The 24,312-nt window shown below is 44.9% G+C and overlaps 1 protein-coding gene across 2 annotated transcripts in view; it reads left to right on the top strand.

Annotated features, from left to right (window-relative positions):
• Positions 1-3,882: 3,882 nt before the first annotated feature.
• insyn1 (inhibitory synaptic factor 1) overlaps positions 3,883-24,312 on the top strand; it is a 66,939-nt gene continuing 46,509 nt past the window's right edge. The window contains exons 1-2 of one of the 2 annotated variants that reach the window (XM_053866763.1): positions 3,883-4,223; positions 4,523-5,890. In XM_053866763.1, the coding sequence (XP_053722738.1) occupies positions 5,747-5,890 (144 nt within the window). In that variant the 5' untranslated portion in view covers positions 3,883-4,223; positions 4,523-5,746. Of the gene's footprint in view, positions 4,435-4,522; positions 5,891-24,312 lie in introns of both variants that reach the window. The other variant, XM_053866762.1, reaches the window with a different exon arrangement.

Below are 24,312 nucleotides of genomic sequence, written 5' to 3'. Positions count from 1 at the left end.
GCAATTCCAAAAACAGGAGCCTTTCACACTTGTTGTAGCAGTCAAGGATCAGGAAAAGGGTTTGTCCAAACCTGTCCAGGGGTTTGAGATCATCCCCAAAAGAGACCTTGTCTCCAAGACGTCTCCAAGACTGTGATGCCCACAGTCATCTCTGGAGGAAGAACCCTTGGCTCGGGTGACTCCGCTTCAGCCGTTCCCTTCGGAGCTCACAGAACACTGAGACCAAATCCTGCTTCAGACACAGTCCTCTTCAAATGTGAACGTGGGTCTTGGGACTTAAGAATCAGAATCAGACTCAAATTTATAGCCATGGTCAGTGGGGAGCCCACCAACTAGAAAAGTGCTTTGAAATAAAGTGCTTACAGATAAATAAAATAAAATAAAATAAAATAAAGGCTGCTCACGAATCCAGCACTCTGAAAAACTATTTTTTGACGAGGAAGTCCAGGCTCAGAAACGACGGTGAATGTTCGGAGATGGATTCATTATGTAAAAGCTCTTTCCAAAAACAATAAACTTTGGTTGTTTTTCCTGGAGGCTAAACCAACCACCCAGTGTAATAGCGCTGCAAGTCCAATAAATTCACTGAGCTTTATTCTAATGGCATCAATTTTCCATTATTACGTCCCGTTAGGATTGTTTATATATGCATGTGTGCGAGGGCCGTAATGCGCGGCAGCGTATTAGTGTTTATGCTACAGGAAGAAAAAAAAAAAAATACACACATTCCATAAAGCGCCCCCCATAAACTGCATGGCGCAATAAATTCAAAGCAGAAACATTAAGAAGGACCTCTATTTGGCTGCGCACACTCCAAATTCCTAGTAAAATCCACAAGTCAAAATGACCCGAGCATTAAAATATATTTTACAGAGGGGGAAATAATCCAATTCGGCTTCTATGAAGGCATCACTGACATGGAGCTATCTGCTCGGTGCACCTGGGCCTCTCCACTGAGAGCTCATTTAGGTGTATACAGTCTCTCTTTTAGGGACAGCTCTATTAAATACACCATGAATATCCAGGCAAAGCGTTTTTGGCATGTCATGAAAGGAGAAAAATGGTCATGGGAAGGTGCTGGGAACTGTTGCCTTTTTATTTGAAGCTGCAAAGAGACAATGTGCCGCGGGAAGTGGCGGTTTTTTTTTTCTTCTTTTTGAAGATCTTTGCATCCCATCTGCAAGTGGACAACAGGAACGCTCTGAGTTTAGCTGCTCAATGAGTGAAGCAGTCAGAGATTCTTGCTGGTTTGTCTCTGGTTGTGATGTGCTGACGCTTGTGAAACAGTGTCCTCATTTTCAGAGCCCACTAGATGACACCATCCGCTCAAACATATTTGGATTTAAGCATCCACTTCAATGAAACCTCATATAATTTTTCAAATTACAGCGCCACCTAGTGAGCTCTGAAACTGACGACACTTTTGGGATCAATACTATGAATCCCAGTGACTTTCTAAGTTCCTAAACTCAATCCTCATTCTTCAAAACCAAGGGTTAAAGGAAGATTTTGCTCCTTAGAAATGGTGGCCTGTTGGGGGCAGCGTTACGCTAAAGTGTCGTTCTTATGAATCTGTCATTTCAGAGGAAAAACAAGAAGAAGGTGAGAGGAGCAAGAAGCATTTACAGGATCAGCAACAATGTCATGTCTATGTCTTATGTCTTTTGTATCTCCATTAACAAAGAAAATACTTATATTTGTAGCTTGGTTTGTTTGTCGATTTTGATGCCATGATGCGCAATGGATTCTGGGTATTCCTCAATACCGAGGCAATATCTTGCTCCTCAATTCAACTTCCTAAAAATTAGACCTCATAAGAACGCACATTTTTCAGGATTAAGGTTGAGGTTGCGGATCAAGGAAGGATTTGGAACGCAGCCTTAGATCCGCCCAGAAAGGTTTTGTAAGTACCTATATATTTTTCTTCAAAATAACTAAAGCTCCGCTCACTGTGCTACTGCAAACAAATTCTTAAAAGTAACTATTGCTGTCATGTTTCACATGTTTTCAAAGTTGAGTGTCGGGTGAAAATCATATGGTGGGACAGAACAACCTGCTTGAGATATTTTTTCAGAGAAAAACAAAGATGCTCTAGCCAGTCAGATGACGCATACTTGTGGACAACTTATTTTGCTTTTGTGCCAACAGAAAATACATTTTTTTAAGCAGATTTATTTTGCTTATTTAACATGATAACTTTTTTTTTTACCTGATGAGGCTTTATGAAACAGTGTCCTCATTGTCAGAGCACAGCAGGTGCCACTTCCTGTTTAAAAATGAGGTGAGATTTTACTGACTGTTCAAACCCAAACCATTTAGAGCAGAGAGCGCCATCTAGTGGGCTATGATAATGATAGGACAGTGTTTCATGAAGCCTCATTAACCAGCCAGCTACCAACAAAGTGACACAATCTGTTCCTCCTCTGGAAAACACAATGGTCCATAGGAATGTATTCACAGAAGAGACTCATGAATCTGCTTCTCCAACAAACATTGATTTGTTTTGGATTCCAGTCCATGTTGGCGTCCACCAGAGGGCTCCCTTCCTCTGGTCAACATTTGCTTACATGTCGTGGAGGTGTATGTGAAGGTGAGCAGGTGTTCAGTGTAGTAGTGGAATCATCAAGCAGTGAAGAGCAGCAGCAGAAAGAAGGCGCCATCTTGAGTCTCGTCTGAGATTTAGCCTTGAGCACCAAACAAAACCCTGAATTAATATGATGTCATCATTTAATGAAATATTTAGAGGAGAAAAACAAAACTAAATGAGTATTATCAATGCGAGAAAACACAAGAGAGCAAACCTGTCATCACTCACCGTGAAGGTCAGCCACTAAAATGCCATTAATTCAGGAGTGATGCTCAAACTCAACACCTAGAATCAAAGTGCAGTCCAGCAGTGGACGGCTCTTTGGTGCGACTGGCGGTGTTGACTCTGGAAATTCAGTCGGTCAAATTTGGCAGACAGCGAATCGAACTTGGCTAAAACACTGAGATCCAAAGAGCGACGAGTTTAACAGCTTCAGAATCAGAATCAGAATCACATTTTTTTGCCATGGTCAGTGGGGAGCGCACTAACTAGGAAAGTGTTTTGGAATAACGTGCAGTCAAAAATAAATAAATAATAAAATAAAATAACAACAAGGCTGTTCACGAATTCAACAGTCTGACGGCCGAGGGGAAGAAGCTGTTCCTGTGACGGGAGGTTCTGGTCTGGATGGACCGTAGTCTCCTGCCAGAGGGAAGCGTAAAAAAACGGACTGCGTTCAACATCCTCCTTTGTTATTTGACAGCGCCAAACGCTTCTTTTACTTACAATATGTGCAACCAAAAGCAGAACAAATGAACCTGCTGAGTCGTGAAGCTGGAACCCGCGGCCAGCCTCCGGAGTTATCTGCTCCGACCCTCTGGGAGCTGCTGTGCATTAGCCCAGCAGTTATTATTATGCAAGTCATTACTTTGCCTTTACATTATCTCTCGCTGAAAATACATTTATGATTAGGGCAATTGCCTCGAGTGTGGCTATGCAGTGCAGAAAAAAAAAATCTATCAGAGGGAGAAGCAAAACAGGGCCCTCCCGTCTCCTTCCTCAAGTCAGATGAGGTCATCCAACCTGCTTTGCTCTTGATGATATCAAAGGGTTCGGCTTGGAAGGAAGTTTGACAGAGGATGGAGAGGCGGCTGGAGAGGAGCTGGGGAAGGAGAGAAGGAGAGAGAAGCGTGGAGAGGAGGGCGCTGCACTGTCCCTTTAAAGCGGCAGGCTCCTCCTTCGCCGAGTGAAAGGGAACAGCAGAGTGATGCTGGCAGGAGCCTGAGCCTCATGATAAACTCTGGCATCAGCTTCCCTTCATCCGGCAGTGAGTGAGGACACGGCGAGGGCGCAGGGGGCAGAGAGAGCCGGGGACAGGGGGAGAGAGCGAGCGTGACACAAGAGGAGGGAGAGAGGGGAGGAAGCAGGAAGATAGACAAGGGAGGAGAGGCTGTCATCACACAGCTCTTTTCACAGTTTTGCACACAGCTACAGCTCAGCCAATCTGTCCGCTGCCTCTTGATTCCGGCACGGACGACTGGTGGCTGGATGTCAACAGCCGGATCCGGGTGATGATAGCCAGGTCGGGGATCTGGGAGAGCTATCAGGGCCGTCCTCCTTCTTCTCCTCCACTTCTTCTCTGATGATCCTCAAAGTGAAATATTCCTGCTGATAGAAGCTTCTCTCTGTCAAGACAGTAAGTAGGGGAGGGAGAGAGAAAGAGGGTGTGTGTGTGAGTGAGTGAGCGCGCGCGAGAGAGAGAGAGGGCGAGGGAAGAAAAAGAAGTGAAAGATGTTAGTGCGTGTGCGACAGAGGCTGCCGAGGAACCAGCAGATTGTGTAGCTTGAATGTCGGTGCTGTGCGTGGACTGTAGGTTGTGGGCATAGTGACGGCGATGCACGGAGAAGGTGAGTGGAGAGCAGTGGGAGGCAAACAGCAGTGAAGAATCGTGGCTGTTGCTGGAGACAGAATAAACGCTTCCTTTCCTCCCTTCAGGTCCAGGTGCCATGTGCGGTTGGCCGGCGCTCTCCGTGGCGGTGGCATTGCCCTGGATTTGGCAAGCGGCTCGTCCCACTGCTTGTTCGACCGGGCACCTCTGGGGATGTTTCATGGGATTTATCTCATCCTGCTGGATGCTGCGGAGCCCTCTGCCTCTTTGAAAAGAGTCCACAGAGAAAACACAAAACACTACATGGATAACAAGTAAAATAATTATCCAATCACAGCACAAGAAGACAGATCGGGTTCCCGTAGCAACAACCGGGCGAGAGAAGAGATTTTTCTTTCCCCTTTTCTGCTCCTTTTTGGCTTTATTGGGCACACCCCTGTGGACTGCCGCGATGGGGTCAGCGTTCTGTTCGGAGAGCGCTGTTGCATAAGTTGCCGCTCAGATTCCAGGAGGAAGGTGGTTCTTTACGGCGAGTGTCTCTCAGATCCCCGTCCCACTCGCGTTTGGCTTTCAAAAGCCATTCACTCTGCTTCAACCTGGAATAAGCCATGCTTTGAGGGAGGCTGAAAGGACCCTCACTCTTCCACCCACCTTCCTTCCATTCACAGGCGAGAAACGAAGGACGCTACGATTAAGTCATCAGCTGCAGGAAAATGGCTGTGAAGCAAAGTTGAATGAATTTCTTTCCTTTTTAACCGCGGAATCTCTTTAGTGTTGTTAGGGACAACATTTGCAAAAAAAGAAATAAAATCAAAATTCTGCCAGGATCTTCAGATCTATTTTTCTACCTATGCCCTTTTAGTACTTAGATTGACGTCAACCCGCTTTACTGAAGAGGTTTTTGTACAGTTAGCAGGACAAACATGCCGTCAGCGTCCAGATTGGATTTTTAAATAGCATCGCCTTGGGAAGTATTTTGACTGTACAACTCTGACACATGAGATGAGTTGGCTCGACACGATTGCGTAAGAAGCGAAAACCAGCAACCTCACATCTTCCTTTCCCATGGATTTACCGCCTTTTTCCTGGTTTTTGGATGCGTTTGCGCGAAGACATGGATGTCACACCGTGACCCGGTGCGGGCAGTGTGGGCGAGGCATGGTGTTTTGGCTGCCCGGGTGCTTTTAAGATGTTGAGGTCTCCCTGCGTGGCCGGGGCCCCTGTTTGGATCAGTAGCACTGAGGCTCCTCGTGGCCAAAGACATGGACCCCGACTCGGCTCCGCCACGCCCTCAACCTGTTGGCCGCTGGCCCCACTTCGCCCTGTAAAGGATGTCCCTCAGCAGAGCTCCGGCACGGGACACCTCTGAGACCCCCAGCCCGAGAGAACGCATCCGCAGCCACATGAAGATGGTGATAGATCAGTTGGAAGGCATTTTGAGAGAGCTCAAGGATGTGGCAAAGGAACTCCGGGAGGTAAGCCTGTAAATCACGCTCCTTAAAAGCTGAAAGACTTTGCATCGTTGCGTAACTCTTTTTTTTGAGCCTCAGTCACACTGTATACTTGCTACTACCATGGCAACAAACCTGCCTCACGTGATTCGATTATCACCTCAGGAATGTTGGCTAGTTTAAAAGCAGGACGGCGGTAACCGGGTGTTGACAGACTATAAAATGGCCTTCTCTTAGGGATGCTTTCCCTGCAGAGTCCTCAAGGCTGCGAGCTTGTCTTGCTCAGCTCCTTCAAAGACAGAGATAAAGGGAGATAGAGACAGCGAGGAACTTGGTGGAACAGTTGCTCCTGACTCATCCCATATCCTGCGTGCACGTCAAGTGATTAGCCTCCCACATGCTCCCGATCGGTCGTGCGGCGGGGGGAAGCCTGTGTGCCTTTAAAGCGTGTTGACGAAGTGAAATGGAGGAGGGTTTCAAACACCTGCCGTATCGAGCATCCATCAGCGACGTGACCCCCCCTTCCTTTCTCCCGCAGGCGGACTCCCAGCTTTGTCCGTCCACGCTCTAGTTTATGTACTTGCACAGTTGGAGGTGCAAGGGCACAGCTCACAGTGTACCTCGTGTCCAGCGAGAGGGAAACGTGATTGATGCTTATGGGACAGGTGGAATAACGCTGGCTGCGGCTATTTATAAACAAAGAAAGGAAATAAAAGAACACGTCTCCTGTGCCTCTGCCAGGTTCCTCGTACATTACCGTTCTTATCCCAGACCCCATTAGGGAGGGCTCCTCAAATGTCATATTTTATTGGGCGCACGCTAGCTCGCATATTAAAATGGCTGGGAATCATTTTAGCTGCAGTGGCAGACGTAATGCTATTATCAATATCCTGCAATTAACTGACCTGTGAGACTGCCGACTGCATCTGAGGCTCGGAGGAATCGGAGTCCGTGTAGCGCCATCACCAGGCCTAATGTTCCGTAAAATCTCTCATTCTTGGCCACACAGGAAGAACAACATTATAGATAACAACTGTCACATAAATAAATGATGAAACGCCGTCTGAATCGAGAGAGATGAATTACAAGCCGCTGGGGTAATAATGACTGATTATGGGCCCCGGGGTGGTGTGGGGGTGGGGGGCGCCGGAGATGTCGTCGAATAAGTGTGGCCCCCGGAGTTTCAAATGTAGCTGTATCATCGTTGTTGGCTATTTTTACTCACACAGCAGCAGGGGGCGAACTTTTTGCCTTCAAATCTATTTTTAAAAATACAAAGAGACTGTTTGATGTAGTTACTGGTGTGAACAAATTTGGAACTGGACACTGGAAACCTGCTTTGTTTTAGAGGCACAAATCTTTTCTCTCTTGTGAACTGAATTAGACAAAGAGATCAATGTGTTACTAGACATAAAGGGTGTCCTATTTTTACTGGCACTGTATCTGAAGATAGTTGGTCCCTCTCACTTTTAAGTCCATCCATTTTCATTTTTCGAACTTTTACTTTTGCAGTCGCTGTTGGAATGCGGCTAATTCAAGTGTAACTCCAAGTGCGGTTTGTTTACAAAGTGATTTCAGAGTGTTCAAAAGTTTAAGCCTTTACTTTGAGTAAACACATATGGTTGTTGGTCCATGATCCTTATTTAGCTTTTGCATGATATTAACAACACATATTTCTACCTGAACAAGAGATGCATGGTTTCAAATATACTGCACACATGTGCTATGGATATAAGCAGTTAATGTTAAGGTGGAAGAGCCTGAGTTGCAGTGGAGATCTCGAACAGGAAATGCAGAATGACAGGCGAGGATGAGGTCGTCTGAGGGAGTTAAACCTGACCAAACCTCTTGAGTAGCTTTTGTCCAATACCTTTCCTGAACTCCTGAATGCTTTCGATTTCAAGAATATATGACTCCTCAGGTGACTGACAGCGGTGTTTCTAGGCCACTAATGGGAACTCAATGGCGTGATCCATCCAAACAGAAAGAGCAGATATTGGACACGAAAACAAAATATTGTTGACTAAATAACTGGCAGATGATAGAAATATTCAATGATATTTGCTATTCACTAAAATACAGACTTGAATGTTGCAGCGTTTCTAGCTGTGTAACTGAGGATTTTACTGCACTTATGTTGGCCATCGCTACCGCATGTCATCGCAGCATGTACGGGTCAGGGATTTCAAGGCGTGTCATTGGTGTGGTCCCAAGTGGGGACGCCGTTTGGACATTGATATGGAGCGACGTCAGTCGTCTCTACCGGCCTTTGTCTTCTGGGGGATCTTGACAATCACCTGAGCTGTTGCCGTGTCTCTGGTCACCGAGTCCAGTGGTGTATCTATTGAGCTTGTCTCTTCAGCTGGGTGCTTTGGCACCAGAGAACTTAAAGGTGTTTCTTTTCTAGCATTTCTCACGACATTCCTTTAAGCACTCTTCACACCCAGATTGCAAATATAATCAAAGGCTAGAGAATAAAACATTTTTGTCACCTGTCAAGGTGGAAAAGCTCTGTCCAACCATTTTAATAACTCTAACTCTGGATTCAGTGGATTTCAGCAAAGCAGATTCTCACTCATGAGTTCATGCAAGCATCCTTTCACTTCACAATTTCTCCCGTTCTGAAGACGTCATTGCAGCCTGAAACACAGTGGCTACACTTTGATACACCAACCAGGGTCCGACCGCTATTCTAGCTTGAGGAAAGAACGCGGTTCTGAACCCTCTGCATTTTTGACCAAACCATAAAGACGCTAAGTCACGGACTCATTTTAACAATTAACCGCGGAGGAAATCGAGCTTCTGTTCCCTCACATTCGGTGGATGCTAAATATCCGATTTACATCCCTCACAAACAGCTTTTAATTCAGGAGAACAAACAGTCACCAGGGACATCATTACACAGCCCTCAGGGATTCTCACATGTTCACACAGTTTCCATGCAGCTGCTGTTGCGGGAACACACACCTGCATAGCTGGGGAGAATAGCGTTCGCACATTAATGGCCATTACCGTTCGCAGCCTTCACCCACTGGTCTGATGTTGTTGTGGTGAAATGAGACACCGTCGGGTTCACTCCTCCGTAACAACGGCACAGATTCCAAACTCTACCAAAAAGTGTCTTTCAACCACAAAGTTTGACTCTCAGCAAGGGCGAACTTAAGTGTGCGAGGCACGTCCGCCGATATTGTCTGCCATTAAAGTTTAATCACGGGTGTGCCCCAGTTACCTGCTGGTTAGCATGTACGCCACATCACCGCTTCTGGAGAGCGAAGACACGACTGGAGCTTATGTTTCAGCCCTGGCACGTCGAGAGAAATAGAGCGAAAAGGACACCAAATTCCATCGAATCAATTCCTAGTTTGAACAATAATGATCTTCAATTGCCAGTCTTAAAATATATATTCTTCCCTTCACTTGTTTTAATAACGCAACGGCTGAAAGGTCAAGATCACAGACGCAGCTGAGAGGAGATTTAACAAGATAAGAATTAATGGTGAGGAATTTAATATCCACAGCAGTCAAGTGCCACGAATGTCCATCCAGTCAAGAAGAGTCTGGTGAATTCAATTGGAACGCCAGCTGTCTGGCCGACATGTCGGTGTGAAAATATAAATATTTATTCCTCTAGCTCGCTGTTTCTCAAAGGGGAATATGTTTGGGGAAAGAAGGAAAACAAAATCCAAACAGAAGAAGAGCGATGTGCTGAGTTAAGGAAGCAAAGCGTGGGGTATGTTGGGAGGAGACGGAGTCTTGGGGTTGTCATATTTGACTTGTCACTGAATTGTCCTGTTCCCCACTTCTGATCTGACTTCAATGTCTTACCTCACCTCTGTGTCATCCACCGATCAGAGGGTTGGCTGTTTGAATTGCATTCCCTTCTCGTGTCCTTCAGGGGAGTTGCTGTGGCAACAGACATCGCAGTGGACAGTAATGGCCATCAGTGATGGTTTCTGTAAAGCGATTTGGGCGGTGATGGGCGGATGAGGCTTCATGACACATTCTCAGAGCTCAACAGGTGGCGCCCTCAGTTTTAAAATAATGCAAGGTTTTATTGACGTTTAAATCCAAACATTTAGAGCAGAGTGTGCCCTCTAGTGGGCTCTGAAAATGAGGACCCTGAATCACGTCGGTACAATCACTAGAGCTTTGAAAACCCAGGAATGGACTTGTCTACCTTGTTGTTAAGGTGCGTTGACGATTTGGAATGAGCTGCTTGGCAGCGGTGTGTTCTGTCTTAAGGTACTCTTATGCTCAACTTTACATACAGATCCAGATCCAGACGGAGGCTTCTGTCCATGCTCTGCGTTTATTTCCTCCGTATTTCCGATTGTTTCCACAAAGCTCACAGATACGAACCGTCCTCCAGTGGCAATATATTAAACAGCCTCACCGACCACTGGCTCCTATTACGCTGCCTCCGTTTTCCTCTTTTGAGCAACAGGTACATGATCAATGCTTCTCCTGCAGTCGACATGTTGGTTTTGGAGTTTGTTTTTCTCATAAATGTTTGACTCGGGGCTGCTCCCCCTGGTGGATAAATTGGTGAACTGCGTAACATAAAGACCACATGGAAGCATGTGATCAGTGACGCGAACATTGTTTTAAAAGGACGGGTACATTTTCGTACGTCGTACACGTCAGCACAACACCATAGTGGAGCCAGCAACAATAGTTTCTGGACCTGTGGACTGACCAAACAGAATGGAATCAGCCTGTCAACTCAGGATGCAATCTGGACTCCGCCATGATGAGAATAGATTGATATCATCGGTTATTGTGAACTAACTAGAGGACAGTGACTTCACTGTTGATCTTACAGTGGTTATCTGAACATCCATGTCACTGAGAGGGGAAATGGGTTTGTGGCCGATAGGTCAAACAAAGGTGTGACCTTTTGTGTTGAAAGTACAGGTGAAGACGTGAATGTTTTGTTGAGAGCAGTCGTGGATTGTTGTGTGACGGTGTGGTTGCTCAGCAGCTCTAATATGAGCTCATTCGCATCATGGTGGAGTTGGTCAAAGAAAATTTTCTGCCTCATATCAGAGTCAGAAATCTGCATTGTTACAGTCCCAAGCGGAGGAGGAGCTAGCCAAACAGCTGGCCCATGATCAGTCAGCCTGTTTGCCAGGCAGCAGTGTCCTGTCATCCACGGCGTACCCATCACCGACACATGCATGTCGCCGGGGAATGCTTTCTGAGGCTACTGAGCTCAGCCCTGAACCAAATCTGTTCCAAACTCAGGCAGCCCTGGGGAGGCAGGAAATAAAGGGTGTGCTTTTTTACTTCCTTCAAGGGGAGTATGCCCCCCCCCAACCCCCTTCGTAATTCTGCTTTGCTGCTGCAAGATTGATGCCAAAAACTTATGTCAACCTCATCCAAGCGGATTTCACTTTCACTCCTCTGTTCACTGAATATGAGTCAGCTTTCTGGAAGTATTGCAGCTTCAAGTTATTTTAGGTCACATCCTGCTTTAAAGATGATTCTAGTCGACCCATAATCTAGTCAAGCACAGCAAATAATCCCGAATTTCCCACCTTGTTTTTTTTTCCAAGTAAACCTGTGCTGGACTCAGAGACCTTCAGATGATGGTCAGGCCACTCAGTTTCAAACACTGCACTCTAGGTGGTAGACTCCTGAAAGGTGACCTATTCTACTTACTACTCCACATTAAATTAAAAATAAATAAATTAAAAATAAAATAAAATAAAATAAAAATAAATAGCTCCGGGATCCGGTTCGGGGACCACAGAATTTCATCTCTGCTATTTGCGGACGATGTTGTCCTGCTGGCCTCATCGGACCGGGACCTTCAGCATGCGCTGGGTCGGTTTGCAGCCGAGTGTGAAGCGGCCGGGATGAGAATCAGCACCTCCAAGTCTGAGGCCATGGTTCTCGACCGGAACACGGTGGTTTGCTCCCTCCAGGTTGGTGGAGAGTTCTTGCCTCAAGTGGCGGAGTTTAAGTATCTCGGGGTCTTGTTCTCGAGTGAGGGAAAAAGGGAGCGTGAGATTGATAGACGGGTTGGTGCAGCGGCAGCAGTGAAGCGGACGCTGTATCGGACCGTCTTGGTGAAGAGGGAGCTGAGTCACAAGACGAAGCGCTCGATTTACCGATCGATCTACGTTCCCACCCTCAGCTATGGTCACGAGCTTTGGGTAGTGACCGAAAGGATGAGATCGTGGATACAAGCGGCTGAGATGAGTTTCCTCCGCAGGGTGGCTGGGCGCACCCTTAGAGATAGAGTGAGGAGTTGGGTCATCCGGGAGGAGCTCGGGGTGGAGCCGCTGCTCCTCCACATGGAGAGGAACCAGCTGAGGTGGCTCGGGCATCTGATCCAGATGCCCCCTGGACGCCTCCCTGGGGAGGTGTTCCGGGCATGTCCTACCTGGAGGAGACCCCGGGGAAGACCCAGGACTCGCTGGAGAGATGATGTCTCCGCTCTGGCCTGGGAACGCCTCGGGCTGAAGAGCTGGAGGAGGTTTGTGCGGACCGGGAAGTTTGGGCTTCCCTGCTCCGAATGCTGCCTCCGCGACCCGACCCCGGATAAGCAGCAGAAGAAGGAAGGAAGGTTAAAAATAAATAGCATCGAAAAGCAGAACTTCCATCTTTGGTGTATTGGAGAAAATATCATTGATAATAATAGAATAAAATAAAAAAATTAATTCAATTTTTTGCTACTTGTGATGGAGCTGATGAAGCTTCATGAAGCCTCATATTTGGTACGAAGCGGATGGTGCCCTTGGTTTTAAACATTTTTTAAAAAATGTACTAAGTACTAAATAAAAGTGGGCTGTGAAAATGAAGACACTCCTTTACAAAGGCTCATCAGCCCATGGCTATTTCATAGTCATGGGCTGATGAGGCTTCACGAAACAACGTCCACATTTTCAGAGCTCAATTGGTGACGCTGTCGGGTATGAAAATGATGGTTCATTGTACAACTCCAAAGCTTTCACAACCAAATAAAGCCGCTGTTTCATGAGATCTCCTCAGCCAGTGTGTGCTTAGTACTTTCTTACTGAAGCCTTTTATGTCCATACTGTACGTTTGAGCCCATCCTTCATCAAAGTACTACTGGCACCTCTGTCAAATTTTTGAATTCAACTTTGCCCTGAAGTCAAAATGTTTGCAACACCTGTGTCTATCGCTGTTTAAACCCCTTTCTTAACCCAAGGAAGATGCCTACAAACAGTAAAATATAAAAGTGTTTTTTATTAAGTTCTCTTCTTGGACCAAAACTTTTGAAGTTGTGTTCAGTTTCCCTGTTGTTTCTCAGGCTCATGCTCGCTCCCCCTATCCCTGGCCACATCAGCCAACCCAGAGTTGGGATCCTCGTAATGTTACCGGCCCAATGCCGAGATATAATCGCTCAAACTTTCCTCAACCGGACGTGCCCATAAATCCTCGGGCAGAAAGTGATCTGGGCTCATCATTACAAGATGTCGGCAGCGCGTCCACCGGCTCCTTCCTACACTCAGTCCTTTATTGAGCTTACAGAATATATACAGTCTCTGCAGACACTGTGCCCACTTCTCTCCATTACTCTTCCAGTGTAGCTTTTCAGCTTCCGTATCTTCCTTCCCCTCATCACGGCTCGTCTCGGAGTCGGTCGATATGCAGCGATCAGTCACCCTCCTCAGAATAAACACATGCCAACAATTCCTGGCTTTTAGCACCGAGCTTGAGTTGCTGTGAAGCCAAGATGGCGTCTGCATTTCACTGCATGTATGTGTTGTCGCCGAGATAGGAGACGATCAAAGTCAATTTTGGATTATTTAGGCAGGAAGGAAATACAATTGACCTTCGTTGGGAGTATGGCAATTCATAGCCTCTCTAATGGTGTGTTTTCTACAAGGTATAAATACCTGAACTGAGACATGAGAATACAATACTGAGTCTAGACCGTGGGACGTGAAATGACCCCTAAAATTAAGAGATTATAAGGTTAATTTCAATGAATCAATCGCAGAGAAAAAAATAGGAATTGATCCAAATAACAAGTTAATGCTGTGCAAACTGTCTTTCACAGGGAACATTTTTCTGTCACCGACACCAGGTGCACCACATTTTAAATCTGACCAAAACATCCATGATGACGGAGTCCAAATCCAAACTGCATAGATGCACAAACACATAAATAAAACAATTTGCTTCACTGGCGCACATTAACCCTGATTTATTTATTATTTATATTTGACCTGCTGTCAAAATGCTATTAAAATGGGATTACACTTTCTTCATTGATGTACAGACCCAGGGCGTCCTGAATATGGAGGACTATTACCGTGATAATCCAGGACAACATCTAGCCTGTTGTAGATGAACCCAACAGAGAAGGCACAAATGAACCTAAACCGAGCACATGAAGGGTCAATGCTCAAGGTTCCATTATATATTAGACGTGGCGCAATCCCCGTAATCCCTCAATTAGCGGACTGGAATAGGATCGGTGAAGAAGAAACCGTGCATGATTATTCCACTTTGATGTTTTCTCTTAGACACTTTTGGTATGCGACTTTTGAAAAGGAATTGGTTTTGGTTTATTGGCACCACTCCCAAAATGTACATCCCAACTAGTCCAAGAGGATTTTGCTGCCAGATAAAGTAGCTTTTGCATTGCTATTCACTAAGTTCAACATGCCTCAGATATCTTTTGTTTCTCGATGGTTTCAAAAGCAAATGATACGAAGAGGAATGTCACTGAACCAAACACAACGGCGGAAGTTCTGCCGAAGTTCTCATAGGGAATGCTTCACTATTTAAATCTGGTTCTCTTGACTTGGCGTATATCACCCAGATATGCGACTGAAACGCAAAGCCGTACGAGGGTCTCTCACAATTGACGCGTTATAACTTGTAGGACAAATGAAACGGCGCACAGGTCAGGATATGCCGCAGATGGTGGAACGTGTGCCTCAATTGAAAACCTCAACATCAACATGCAACGCTGAGGGCTGCCTTCAGCGTCAGTATAGGACGCAAAAGTCCATTTTCCCAACCTCAAAACATTACGTCATGGGAGTGAGGGTGGCTTCGTGCGTCACCCTAGTTTCCCCATAAACACTGAAGACGGAACAAGACTTACATTGTCCCACTCTGAAGGTGGAGATGGTGTAACTTAAGCCACACAAAAGGTGGACCACGGTATAGCAAGGGATTGCTGCATTGGCATTTAAGAGAAACAAATCTTCCCACTTCAAGAATGTAAAAAAAAAAAAAGTTTCCCGCTAACTCTACAAGAACTGATTCATTTATTTATTTTTATTTTTTAACACACATGATCCATCAATGAGCTGCCATAAATCCTGTAATCCCAATAATCCAACACAAACCTGCGTCAGCTCAAACAGCAGTGACTAAAATGTTTCTGCGCTGTGTTCGCCTCCAGTTTTGCCGCGTGCTGCAGCCGTGGGCCGAGCCAGACGCCTCGCTCCGACCGGCCAGTCTTTCTCGACCAATCCCAAACAAACAAACTGGGCCGAAGAGGTCCTACTCATTCACAGCGGCTTGGAAGTGATGGCAATACCTTCCTGCTGCGTCTGTGTATTCTCGCCTCGCCGCTCTGACCTCTTTTTTTTTTACGTGTTTGGGAAATGAACATCCTAAATTAAACTCGGTGGCGCGCCTCCAGCCAAGTTTTTCTTTAGCTCAAGAGCAGACCTAAGCAGCGGAAAGGTTGTTATCTCATCCTCGCTGAATAATGCACCTGTGCTGTCGCCTTCGGCCCAGCGCCGCGCGCAGAGTGGCCGGCAAACAAATCAGCCACTAAATTAGCCGTGGAATTTACCTGTCAAACCATTAGATCCACAGGTTATTGGTTATTAAATCAAAGATGGAGTTACACAGTTGGGAACTGTTCCACAAACACGAGATGAAGATTAGCAGTTCACAGAGAGGAAAGGGATTGCAGGCTTGTTTACATTCAAACTGTTGGCATTGCTAGTTCTATACATTGCTACATGTCATACAAGACTAAAGGTATCGCACTTGGTCAACCACCGATATATCAAACGCAGCAGGAGAAATAGGTTTTCAAGTCTCAGAGTTTTTTGAATTTGTGTTCACAGATCAGTTGAAAAGGTGTAAAGAAACAGTGGCCTCATTTTCAGAGCCACTAGATGGCACTCTCTGTCGCAACATGTTTTCCATGAATCTTCACATTATTTTTTAGCATGTGAGCGCCACCTACTGAGAACTGAAAATGAGGGCACTGTTTCATGAAGCCTCATCAGCTCATCGCTGTGTTTTATACACCACTGGTGACCTGAAAACATCATACAAAGTACAGGGAGAGACCCAACAGGGCGAAGTTGCTTGGGCCATGCAAGTTCTGTCTCTTCGTGTCTTAGTGCTGGGAGCCGATGTTGGCATCAGTTTCCTGGTTGTGAGAGGGTCAGTCTGCTGTATAACATTGGACTTGAACAACATTCATGGAAACCATTCGAGCATTTGTAAGACTGACGCCACGAGCGCCATCTAGGGGCCTCTGAAAATCAGGACTCTGTATCATCATCCCTGCAATACTGTTTCATGATACCTCATCTACCCATCACTGGTAGGTGGGTCATAGTTTGCCACATGAATGTCCTTCCACAAACATATTTTTATATGCTAGTGGACCAGTAAAGTCAGGCGACAAGCTGCTCTTCTCTCCTGCACAGTTGCTCAAAATCTCTGACACTGACTGGGGATTAACAATATGAGTTGGATACACACGTAAATCATCATTCTATTTTGCTTTATTATGATTCAAACCACCATCACATCACGTAAACCATGGTAGGGACACTGCCTATACCATCTAGTAAGCAAGATTTCACCCAAAAAAGATGTCAACAAAAAATAAAATAAAATAAAACAAAATAAATAAAATAAAAAATAGTGAAAATTGAAAAACATTTTCATATAAACTGGGTAAAAGTCTCGAGTTCCATCGTAATTCCACCCATTTCCCCGGTCAAAAACTGCAGTTTCAAGAGGAGAAACCAAATTTTTCGATGAATAAATACATCTCTAACATATTCCAAGCATTTGTTTTGATAGCCCTCTTGAAAGCTACTCGTGTGGTGGGGCTCAGGGAGACAACAGCTTTCACCAAGCTGAACACGTCACAAACAGCCAGTGAATACTGTGATTGATTCTTCTTAAGTAGCATCTTCTTCCCTCTTCCCTACTGTGCTGCATTTCTGTTCTGTTCCGCACCTGAATCTTTGCTATATTGAAGACCTGGTGAGGGGCTATTGTACACCAATGGCCACCTTCATCTCCATTGCAATATTTTAAAGCCTGACACAGTTGAGAAAACGAACACATCCGATCAAAGATTCCTCTGTTGCAAGTTTGAGCACTTGCTCTTGGAAGAGGCCTTCACAGATGCAGTGATCTCCGTCTCCTTGAAGGCAAAATCCCCCGCTACAATACAAACAACGTTCACCTTTCATTGTACTCACATGCTTGTAAGGCCGAGCTTCCATCTCTTACTGTGAAAACCCCAGATTAAAAAACACATTATAATCTACTCCAAATGTGCTGCAAAGACTCCGAACAATTTTGCCAAGCCGCTGCAGCTGGTTGATTAGATTGATTCAGATTATCTTGACCAAATCCTGTGGATAAACCAATACAAACATAACGGCTGCGAAAAAAAAAATGCATTCCAAATGCACTCGGCGGAGATTACGCCACAGAAATATCAATTTAGTGTAATCTCAGAGAATTTTAGGACCCAAAATAATCTGCTTTTCAGATGAGAAGCAAGGGACGGGTTGAGACTGTGGCACTTTCTAACCTTGAAAGCTGTGAAGAGAATAAAAAGCACCATGCAAAGCGTTCCCCCGGGCCTCTTTTAGCCGCTTCTGCCGTGGAGCTCCGGCGTCTTCAGGATGCAGCTCAAGCATATTGACTAGCCCATCATGCCTGTAACACCCCCTGGATTAACCGGCCCTTTGAGCTGCTCCTCCCACCAAGAAAACTGTAATGAGTGCTTTTGGTCGGACCTTTGCTGAGGCAGACACTCAGAAATGTACTTGTTTAGACCATTGATTTTTACATGGCACGACCTCAGTGCTGGAGTAAACATCTTTCACTTCTGGAACACCGTTTTCATAGTAAAAATAAATAAGGATGTTTAAATGAAATACAAGTATTAAAAAAAGCAACTACTGAATAATAATAAAAATAAAAAAAAGGGGTTTTAAGGCTTGAAGAGGATTTGCATTGTAAATGAATAAAAGGTATTCAGGCAATATTCCTATAAAAATAAAGGTATATACATAATTAATATATATTATCGTAATATTTCTATTCAAATATTGTACACAGAACAAGAAAATATTCATCTAAAACATTCATATAAAAATAATATGCAACACAAAAAAAGAAAAAGGAACACAATGAAAAAACAAAATGAATAAAAATCAAATAGAATTAAAGGAAAACCCATCACACACAGCACATTTTTGAAAAAAAAAATATCTTCATAAATAAGAATCTCATTTAAACTAACATGAATTTAACATGTACTGTTGCTAATAGCATTTTTTTAAATGATTTGTTCAACAAACATAAATTGTTTACACTAATCTAACAATCTAACAATCAATAATAACAGTAATAAGTCACAGCAAAATTTGACAAAGAAATAAAATCTGCTTATAGGTAAATAAGCAAATAAAAAGAAGGTGGAGAACTATCATCCCCGATTATGACCAAGTCTGAGGTACTACTTGAATTTAGCCAAATGATTAGCTGTTCTCGGTTCATGTGGTGACCTTGAGAGAGGTGGATGAAGAGAGCCAAACCGTCCCCTGGTGCACCGACTGCGAGCCCAGCCTGACTGTAGTCCGTCCCCAGGCAGCGACAGAAGAGACTGCTGGAGATGCAGAGCGACGGCGATGGCAGAGCAGAGCTGTGAAGATGGAGATAATGGTTTCCACGCAGAACGGCGGCCGACTCGGGTGTAAGATCAATTAGATCAATTGTGGCAATTGTGCTCATTCGTGGGCGTGTTAAGAATTGTTTTGGCCCGTCTCTGCGCTGTGAATAAAACCAGTAGGCTGAAGTTAATGGTGTGAAAAATGGCATCCATCGAAGCAGCAGCTGAGAATAGCGACATCATTTCACCGTGTCAAGCGTGTGCGACGCGGAGGGACGGCCTGCTCTCCATTAGCCCGTCGTGCTGCCGCTAGGTTTTTTTTTTTACCTGACTGTAGATAAGACTCCTTTTCTCGCAGGCGTGGCGGCCATATTGGTATTAATAACTCAAACTTTGAGCAGCTTCGATCGCAACGCACGATTGAGGGGCGATAACAATCACGTCCTTTAAATCTCCTCGAGATCAATTGCGGCATATCAAGCAGCTGACGTCAGACGCGTCTTTAATGGACTTGGCTCCATGGGTTTTGGGGAGTTGGAGGAAAAAGAAAAGCCTTCATTTAATCGGCTGCATTCTAATGCAGAGGGGTGAGTAAGGGAGGGTGAGAAACAGGAGCAAGAAGGATGGGAAAAGAGAAGAGAAAAACGTTTTTATTTTATTTTATTTTTGAGCAGCTGTCAAGAGAAGTTTCGAGGTTTCCGTTGGTGTGCTGTTCATTACAGGGAAAGACGTGCTGAAGACGTCGTGTTAATTTTTCCAGCAGTTTTCCACTGTTGTGATGTTTTTGGCGCGGCGGAGGAGAATGTTGCTACAGTGACAATAACCAAGCAGCCAGAGTGTGACGGTTTCACAAAGCCCAGGGTGAGACAACCTCACAGTGTGACACGACAAGCAAGAGATAATCTAACACATTTAAACGACAGAACAGGAGTGAGAACATAATTGAAGTGGTGACAATGTGGGAATCTGACCCGCCCCCCATTCTTCCCACTGCAATGACATCCACTTTCTCCAAATATTCTTCAGCCAATCCGAGAGCTTGCTATCCGCACGCTTACTTTTTAAATTCACCCTTTTCAGTCAAGCTGGTCGACAGATAGCTTTGGTGTATTCTGGCCAGTGGGGGTCGCGTTTTCCGACTGGAGTTGGTGTTTATCTGGATTTCTCAGTGTGACACCTGTTTTTCCTGATCAGTCTACAAAGGCACAAACATGCTGCTCATAACACGCCAAACAACTGTGCTCCGATATCATCGAGGTACTTCAGATATTGAAACTGAATGTTGACCAACTTGTTTCCAGTAGCAGGTCTATTTAGTTTGGATGGAGAGAGAGAGAAGATTGTCAACTACAGAAAGTAAACCATGCCACCAAGGCATTATCTGAGAATTTTACATTCTCAAACCTTCAAAATAAAGTAGTTGACTTTACACTCCCTTTGAAGTCTTCTACCAAAGAGGCATGGCGACTGTCACAACATTTGTTTGATACCATCATCAAAACAGCATGTTGTTCATGCCAGAAAAAAACTTTTTTTCTTTGCCGCACTCCACCATTCGCTTTTTACTAAACTATGAAGCTATAAATCAGCTACTGCCTCCTACTCCCACTTAAACAGGGAGTTGAACTTGGGTGAGAGTAAGGAGGTCCACTCCTCAGACACCTCCCTTTCTCCAGCTGTTCCCAGGTCAGAGAGGCATATGTCGCTTTGAACATAGTAAGTCGACTCCTAAACCACTTGCCTGTGGTTGATTCCGAACTGCCAAAAAGTGCTGACTCGCACCCCCTACTGTGCAGCTCAGATCTGATCCCCCGAAACCAATAGACAGGTGTACAGCTTCATCTAATGTAACAAATTCTGAATCTTTGTGTCACACTATCAGAATCCAGGGGACGTGCAATAACGGTAACGTGAGTAACGTCAGTGATCAATACTGACATGCAATGGAGGGTGTGGGACCTGTGCCTACATAGGGCACACTCAACGTCAGCCCTCAAAAATGCGTCTTCTAGCGAGGAGCAAGACCTGTTCCAATTCTTGGGAAGTTAAATTGAGGAACAAGATTGAGGAGCTTAGCTTCCCCCGCAACCTTCCTCAGTATTGTGGAATACCCAGAATCCTTTGTGTGGTATCAAAGATGGCGTCGAAAACAAAGAAACCAAGCTACAAATGTAAATATTTTCTTTGTCAATGGTGTTATAAAATTACAACACAATTGTATTATCTTAGTTCATGCCCATTTTATGGATTTTTATCTGATTGCAGGATATTTATTTTTGTTTCACAATGTTTTGTAAGTTGCGACTGGTGCAGACGAGCTTTTTCGCTATCGTTTAAGTTATTTAACGCTACAAAATGGTCATTTTTCTCAGCAGTAATGTCATTGTTTTATCGAGATTACAGCCTATAGGCATGTACCTGAACCTGCGTTAAGGAGTGTCCCATTTCTTGGGAACAAAGTCTTAAGACTGAGGTTGAAGATTGAGGAAGGAATTGGAATTCAACCTTAGTCTGATCACATGCTTCCCTTCGTACTTTACGTTGCTGTTCACTAATATATCCAGCAGGGGGAGCAGCCCGGAGTCAAAAGTTATTGACAATAACAAACTCCAAAACCAGCATGGCGACTGTGGAAGAAACATTGATCATGTACCGGTTGCACAAAAGAGGTAAATGGAAGCAGCATTATTGGAGGCGGTGATCAGTGAGGCAGTGAAATATATCGCCACTAGAGGACAAACAATTTCCACTATGTCATGTCTTCTTCGTGTCTCGTTTCTGGTGGCACTGCTCCGTTTGGTCCGTATACGTAAGCTTTGTTGAAACGTGGGTATCCGTTTCTGTAACCTGTTTCATATGTAACTTCATGATGGTCGGGTCTACCTGCGATCTTGTTTTCTTCATCTCTTCGCAAAACTCAAATGAGAAAAGAAACTGATCGGTAAATCGAAAGGTCATATCGAGTCTCCATGACTGAGGATGATGCATCAATCCCTCTGACAATAACACGCTCCTTCCTTCCCTCACTCGTGAACAAGACCCCAAGATACTTTTCCTCTTTTCCACCAGGACGAGACCTTCCACCCTGACAATTCCGCGCTAGAGCCTTGAAAAAAAGCATCGGCTTTTATCAGAGTCAATTTAGATATGTGCTCCGAGTGGTGTCTGATGTGAACGGATCCCTGGATCACTCACCAGAACTGACTAATGTGCAGAAATGTGAAATCCCCGCTGATATGTGAAGATATATCCCCCTCATATGAAGATATTACATTTTTTCCTCTCCCCCACAACTGTTTCTAAGAGTGAGTGGGTAGTTTAATCTTTTTTTATGTGCTTAAAACTTGCCAAACAGTAAAACAGATTTGCAGTGCGCAGCACTCTGAGATGGAGGAGGATTATAAAGTTATGTTGCCGTCCACACCATGAAAACTCTCTCCCCGACTGGGCCACTTGACCTGAAAGCTCCTAAAATATCTGATCCAAACCCGCGGGATCCCCTCGACTGCAGCGATCGGAGAGTGGAGGGGAGCGTTCGGGCTTGCCTGACGAAACCGTTGCCTCAGCGATGTGGCGTTAGATAAGCGCTGAGAAATGTGATGAAATTAGAACCGCGATCAGATTATGGAAACTAGATTTACTTTGCTTGCAGCAAGTGAGCGTTTCTTACGCCGGCGTGGGCCAAGTCAATCACTCGTGAAGCGGCGTAATCCAGCGACAATCTCTGAATTGCTTTTATTAAAGGATCATCTGGAGGCTTTTGTTTTCCCTTTTTTTAGGCAACAGCGTGTTGCATCATGATTCAACCTACTTTTGAACACCGTCCCGTTTAAGTCAGGATGTAGATATACCACGCGCTAAGTCTCTCCTACATGGATTATTTTGTTGGGTTTCATAATCCCTTGCCCTTATAGCGGGCGTCAACATGCTTCTACTTGAACGGATTAAAAACATTAACAAAGCGGAATTAGAATTTTCAACGTGCTGGTTGAGTTTATTTTACTTGGGAGTCCAGCTGATCGTTGATAGTATGCGATGCCATCGGAGGGAGAAGGTGTTTGGGTGGATAATAGTTCCTCCCTTAGCCCTCACTCCTTTACCCTCAAATCCAATTCTTAATCTGAACCCTCAACCCTAGCACCCAAAGCCAAGTGTCAAGGGCTGGAAACAGAGATACGTCCTATGACTGTAGACTGCCAGCATTGCGCAAAAGTGCCGGGGAGAAGTTGCCATGACAACGGTTGGAGCCGACTGCACTTGAAACTTGACACCGTGGACAACAAACACATCATAAAATAAAGGGGAAACGTGTGATACTTGGGTGGGAAATTCTAAATCATTGCGACTTATGTTGAACCGATCTTGTTCCGTCACCAGATGACTGGGCAGCGAGTCGCCGTGCAGAGTTCATTTCAGATTCAAATACAAATTTCTGTGACACAGTTTTGTATTAAAAAAAAAACACTCTATTACACTGCATTATAGTTTTGAAGCGAAAATCATCGGACAGTGAATGTATTTGGTGCATCCCAACCGGGTAACGTGGGTGCACAGCTCTCAAAACTGAAACAAGTCCTAGCTTCCCCATTGATATCCAGTAGCGTGTGGTGCAAACGACGGCAGTTCTCTTCTTTAAAAATCGTAGTTTGGCTTGTGGTTTACTCTGCAACCAGGAAGACAAGTCCAGGGGTTTACACAGGAGGGGAGGTAGGCAATAACAAATAGGGCCAAGTCATGCTCAGTCGGCAGCAAGGCGAGAAGGCGGTGGTTCCGAGGTCCAGTAACAAGCAACGAAAAACACGTGGAGGGGGTCTGTCAATGAAGACAAACAAATGCACGGAGCAGCAGGGTGAAAGCAATAATCCATAGACAATGTCAAGGCATGTACAGTGAGAACGCTGAGACAACAAGGAGAGCTGGTCATGAGGGAGCAAAGTGGGAGGGAAAATTTGCTTTGAAAGACAAATGACTAATAAGCTCAGATGCCCCTGGGGGGAAGGAAAGGCTCCGTCTTTGGACAAGACCACAGTGAATTTAAAGAAGAGTTGATCACAAGATGAAACATTAACCTTCTTCCCCAGGAAGAAAATGTTCTCTGGCTGATCGACCGTTCCCAGTTAGTCATATAGATTTGTGTTTCACTTGTGTTGACCAACACACAGCTGATGCTTCTGTGACAGGAACTCACTTAAACTTGTGGGACGTGACACAATTTTGACTCACTGTGAGTTCACAAGGCAAAGTCGCATCTTGCCGATTCCAATGAATTTGCTGACTCATCAAGATGTATGAATGTGCTTTCATTTAACTGTTGGCGTTTCTGCACAATGGAGCCCTCCAGTGGACGCAAATGCCATCGAACATCTAAAACCGCGTGACAAATAAAATGCTAATCTCTGGCTCCTTGGTTGTTTGAGTTGCTACCTCCGTCTGGGGGGGTTGTTTAAACCATGGACAGAATTGTCTGGCTTTTGATGGCCTTGACCTTTCCCTGGTCAGTCGACGCTCACTGATCTCGACATCAAAACCTTCTCAGTCATTTATTGCCCCCAACTGTTCTCTAGTGATG

This window comes from Synchiropus splendidus, chromosome 5 (assembly GCF_027744825.2).
Source record: "Synchiropus splendidus isolate RoL2022-P1 chromosome 5, RoL_Sspl_1.0, whole genome shotgun sequence".
NCBI classification, from domain to species: domain Eukaryota; kingdom Metazoa; phylum Chordata; class Actinopteri; order Syngnathiformes; family Callionymidae; genus Synchiropus; species Synchiropus splendidus.
Note: the sequence above shows the minus strand (reverse complement) of the source record. Positions and strands in the feature narration are given on the sequence as shown.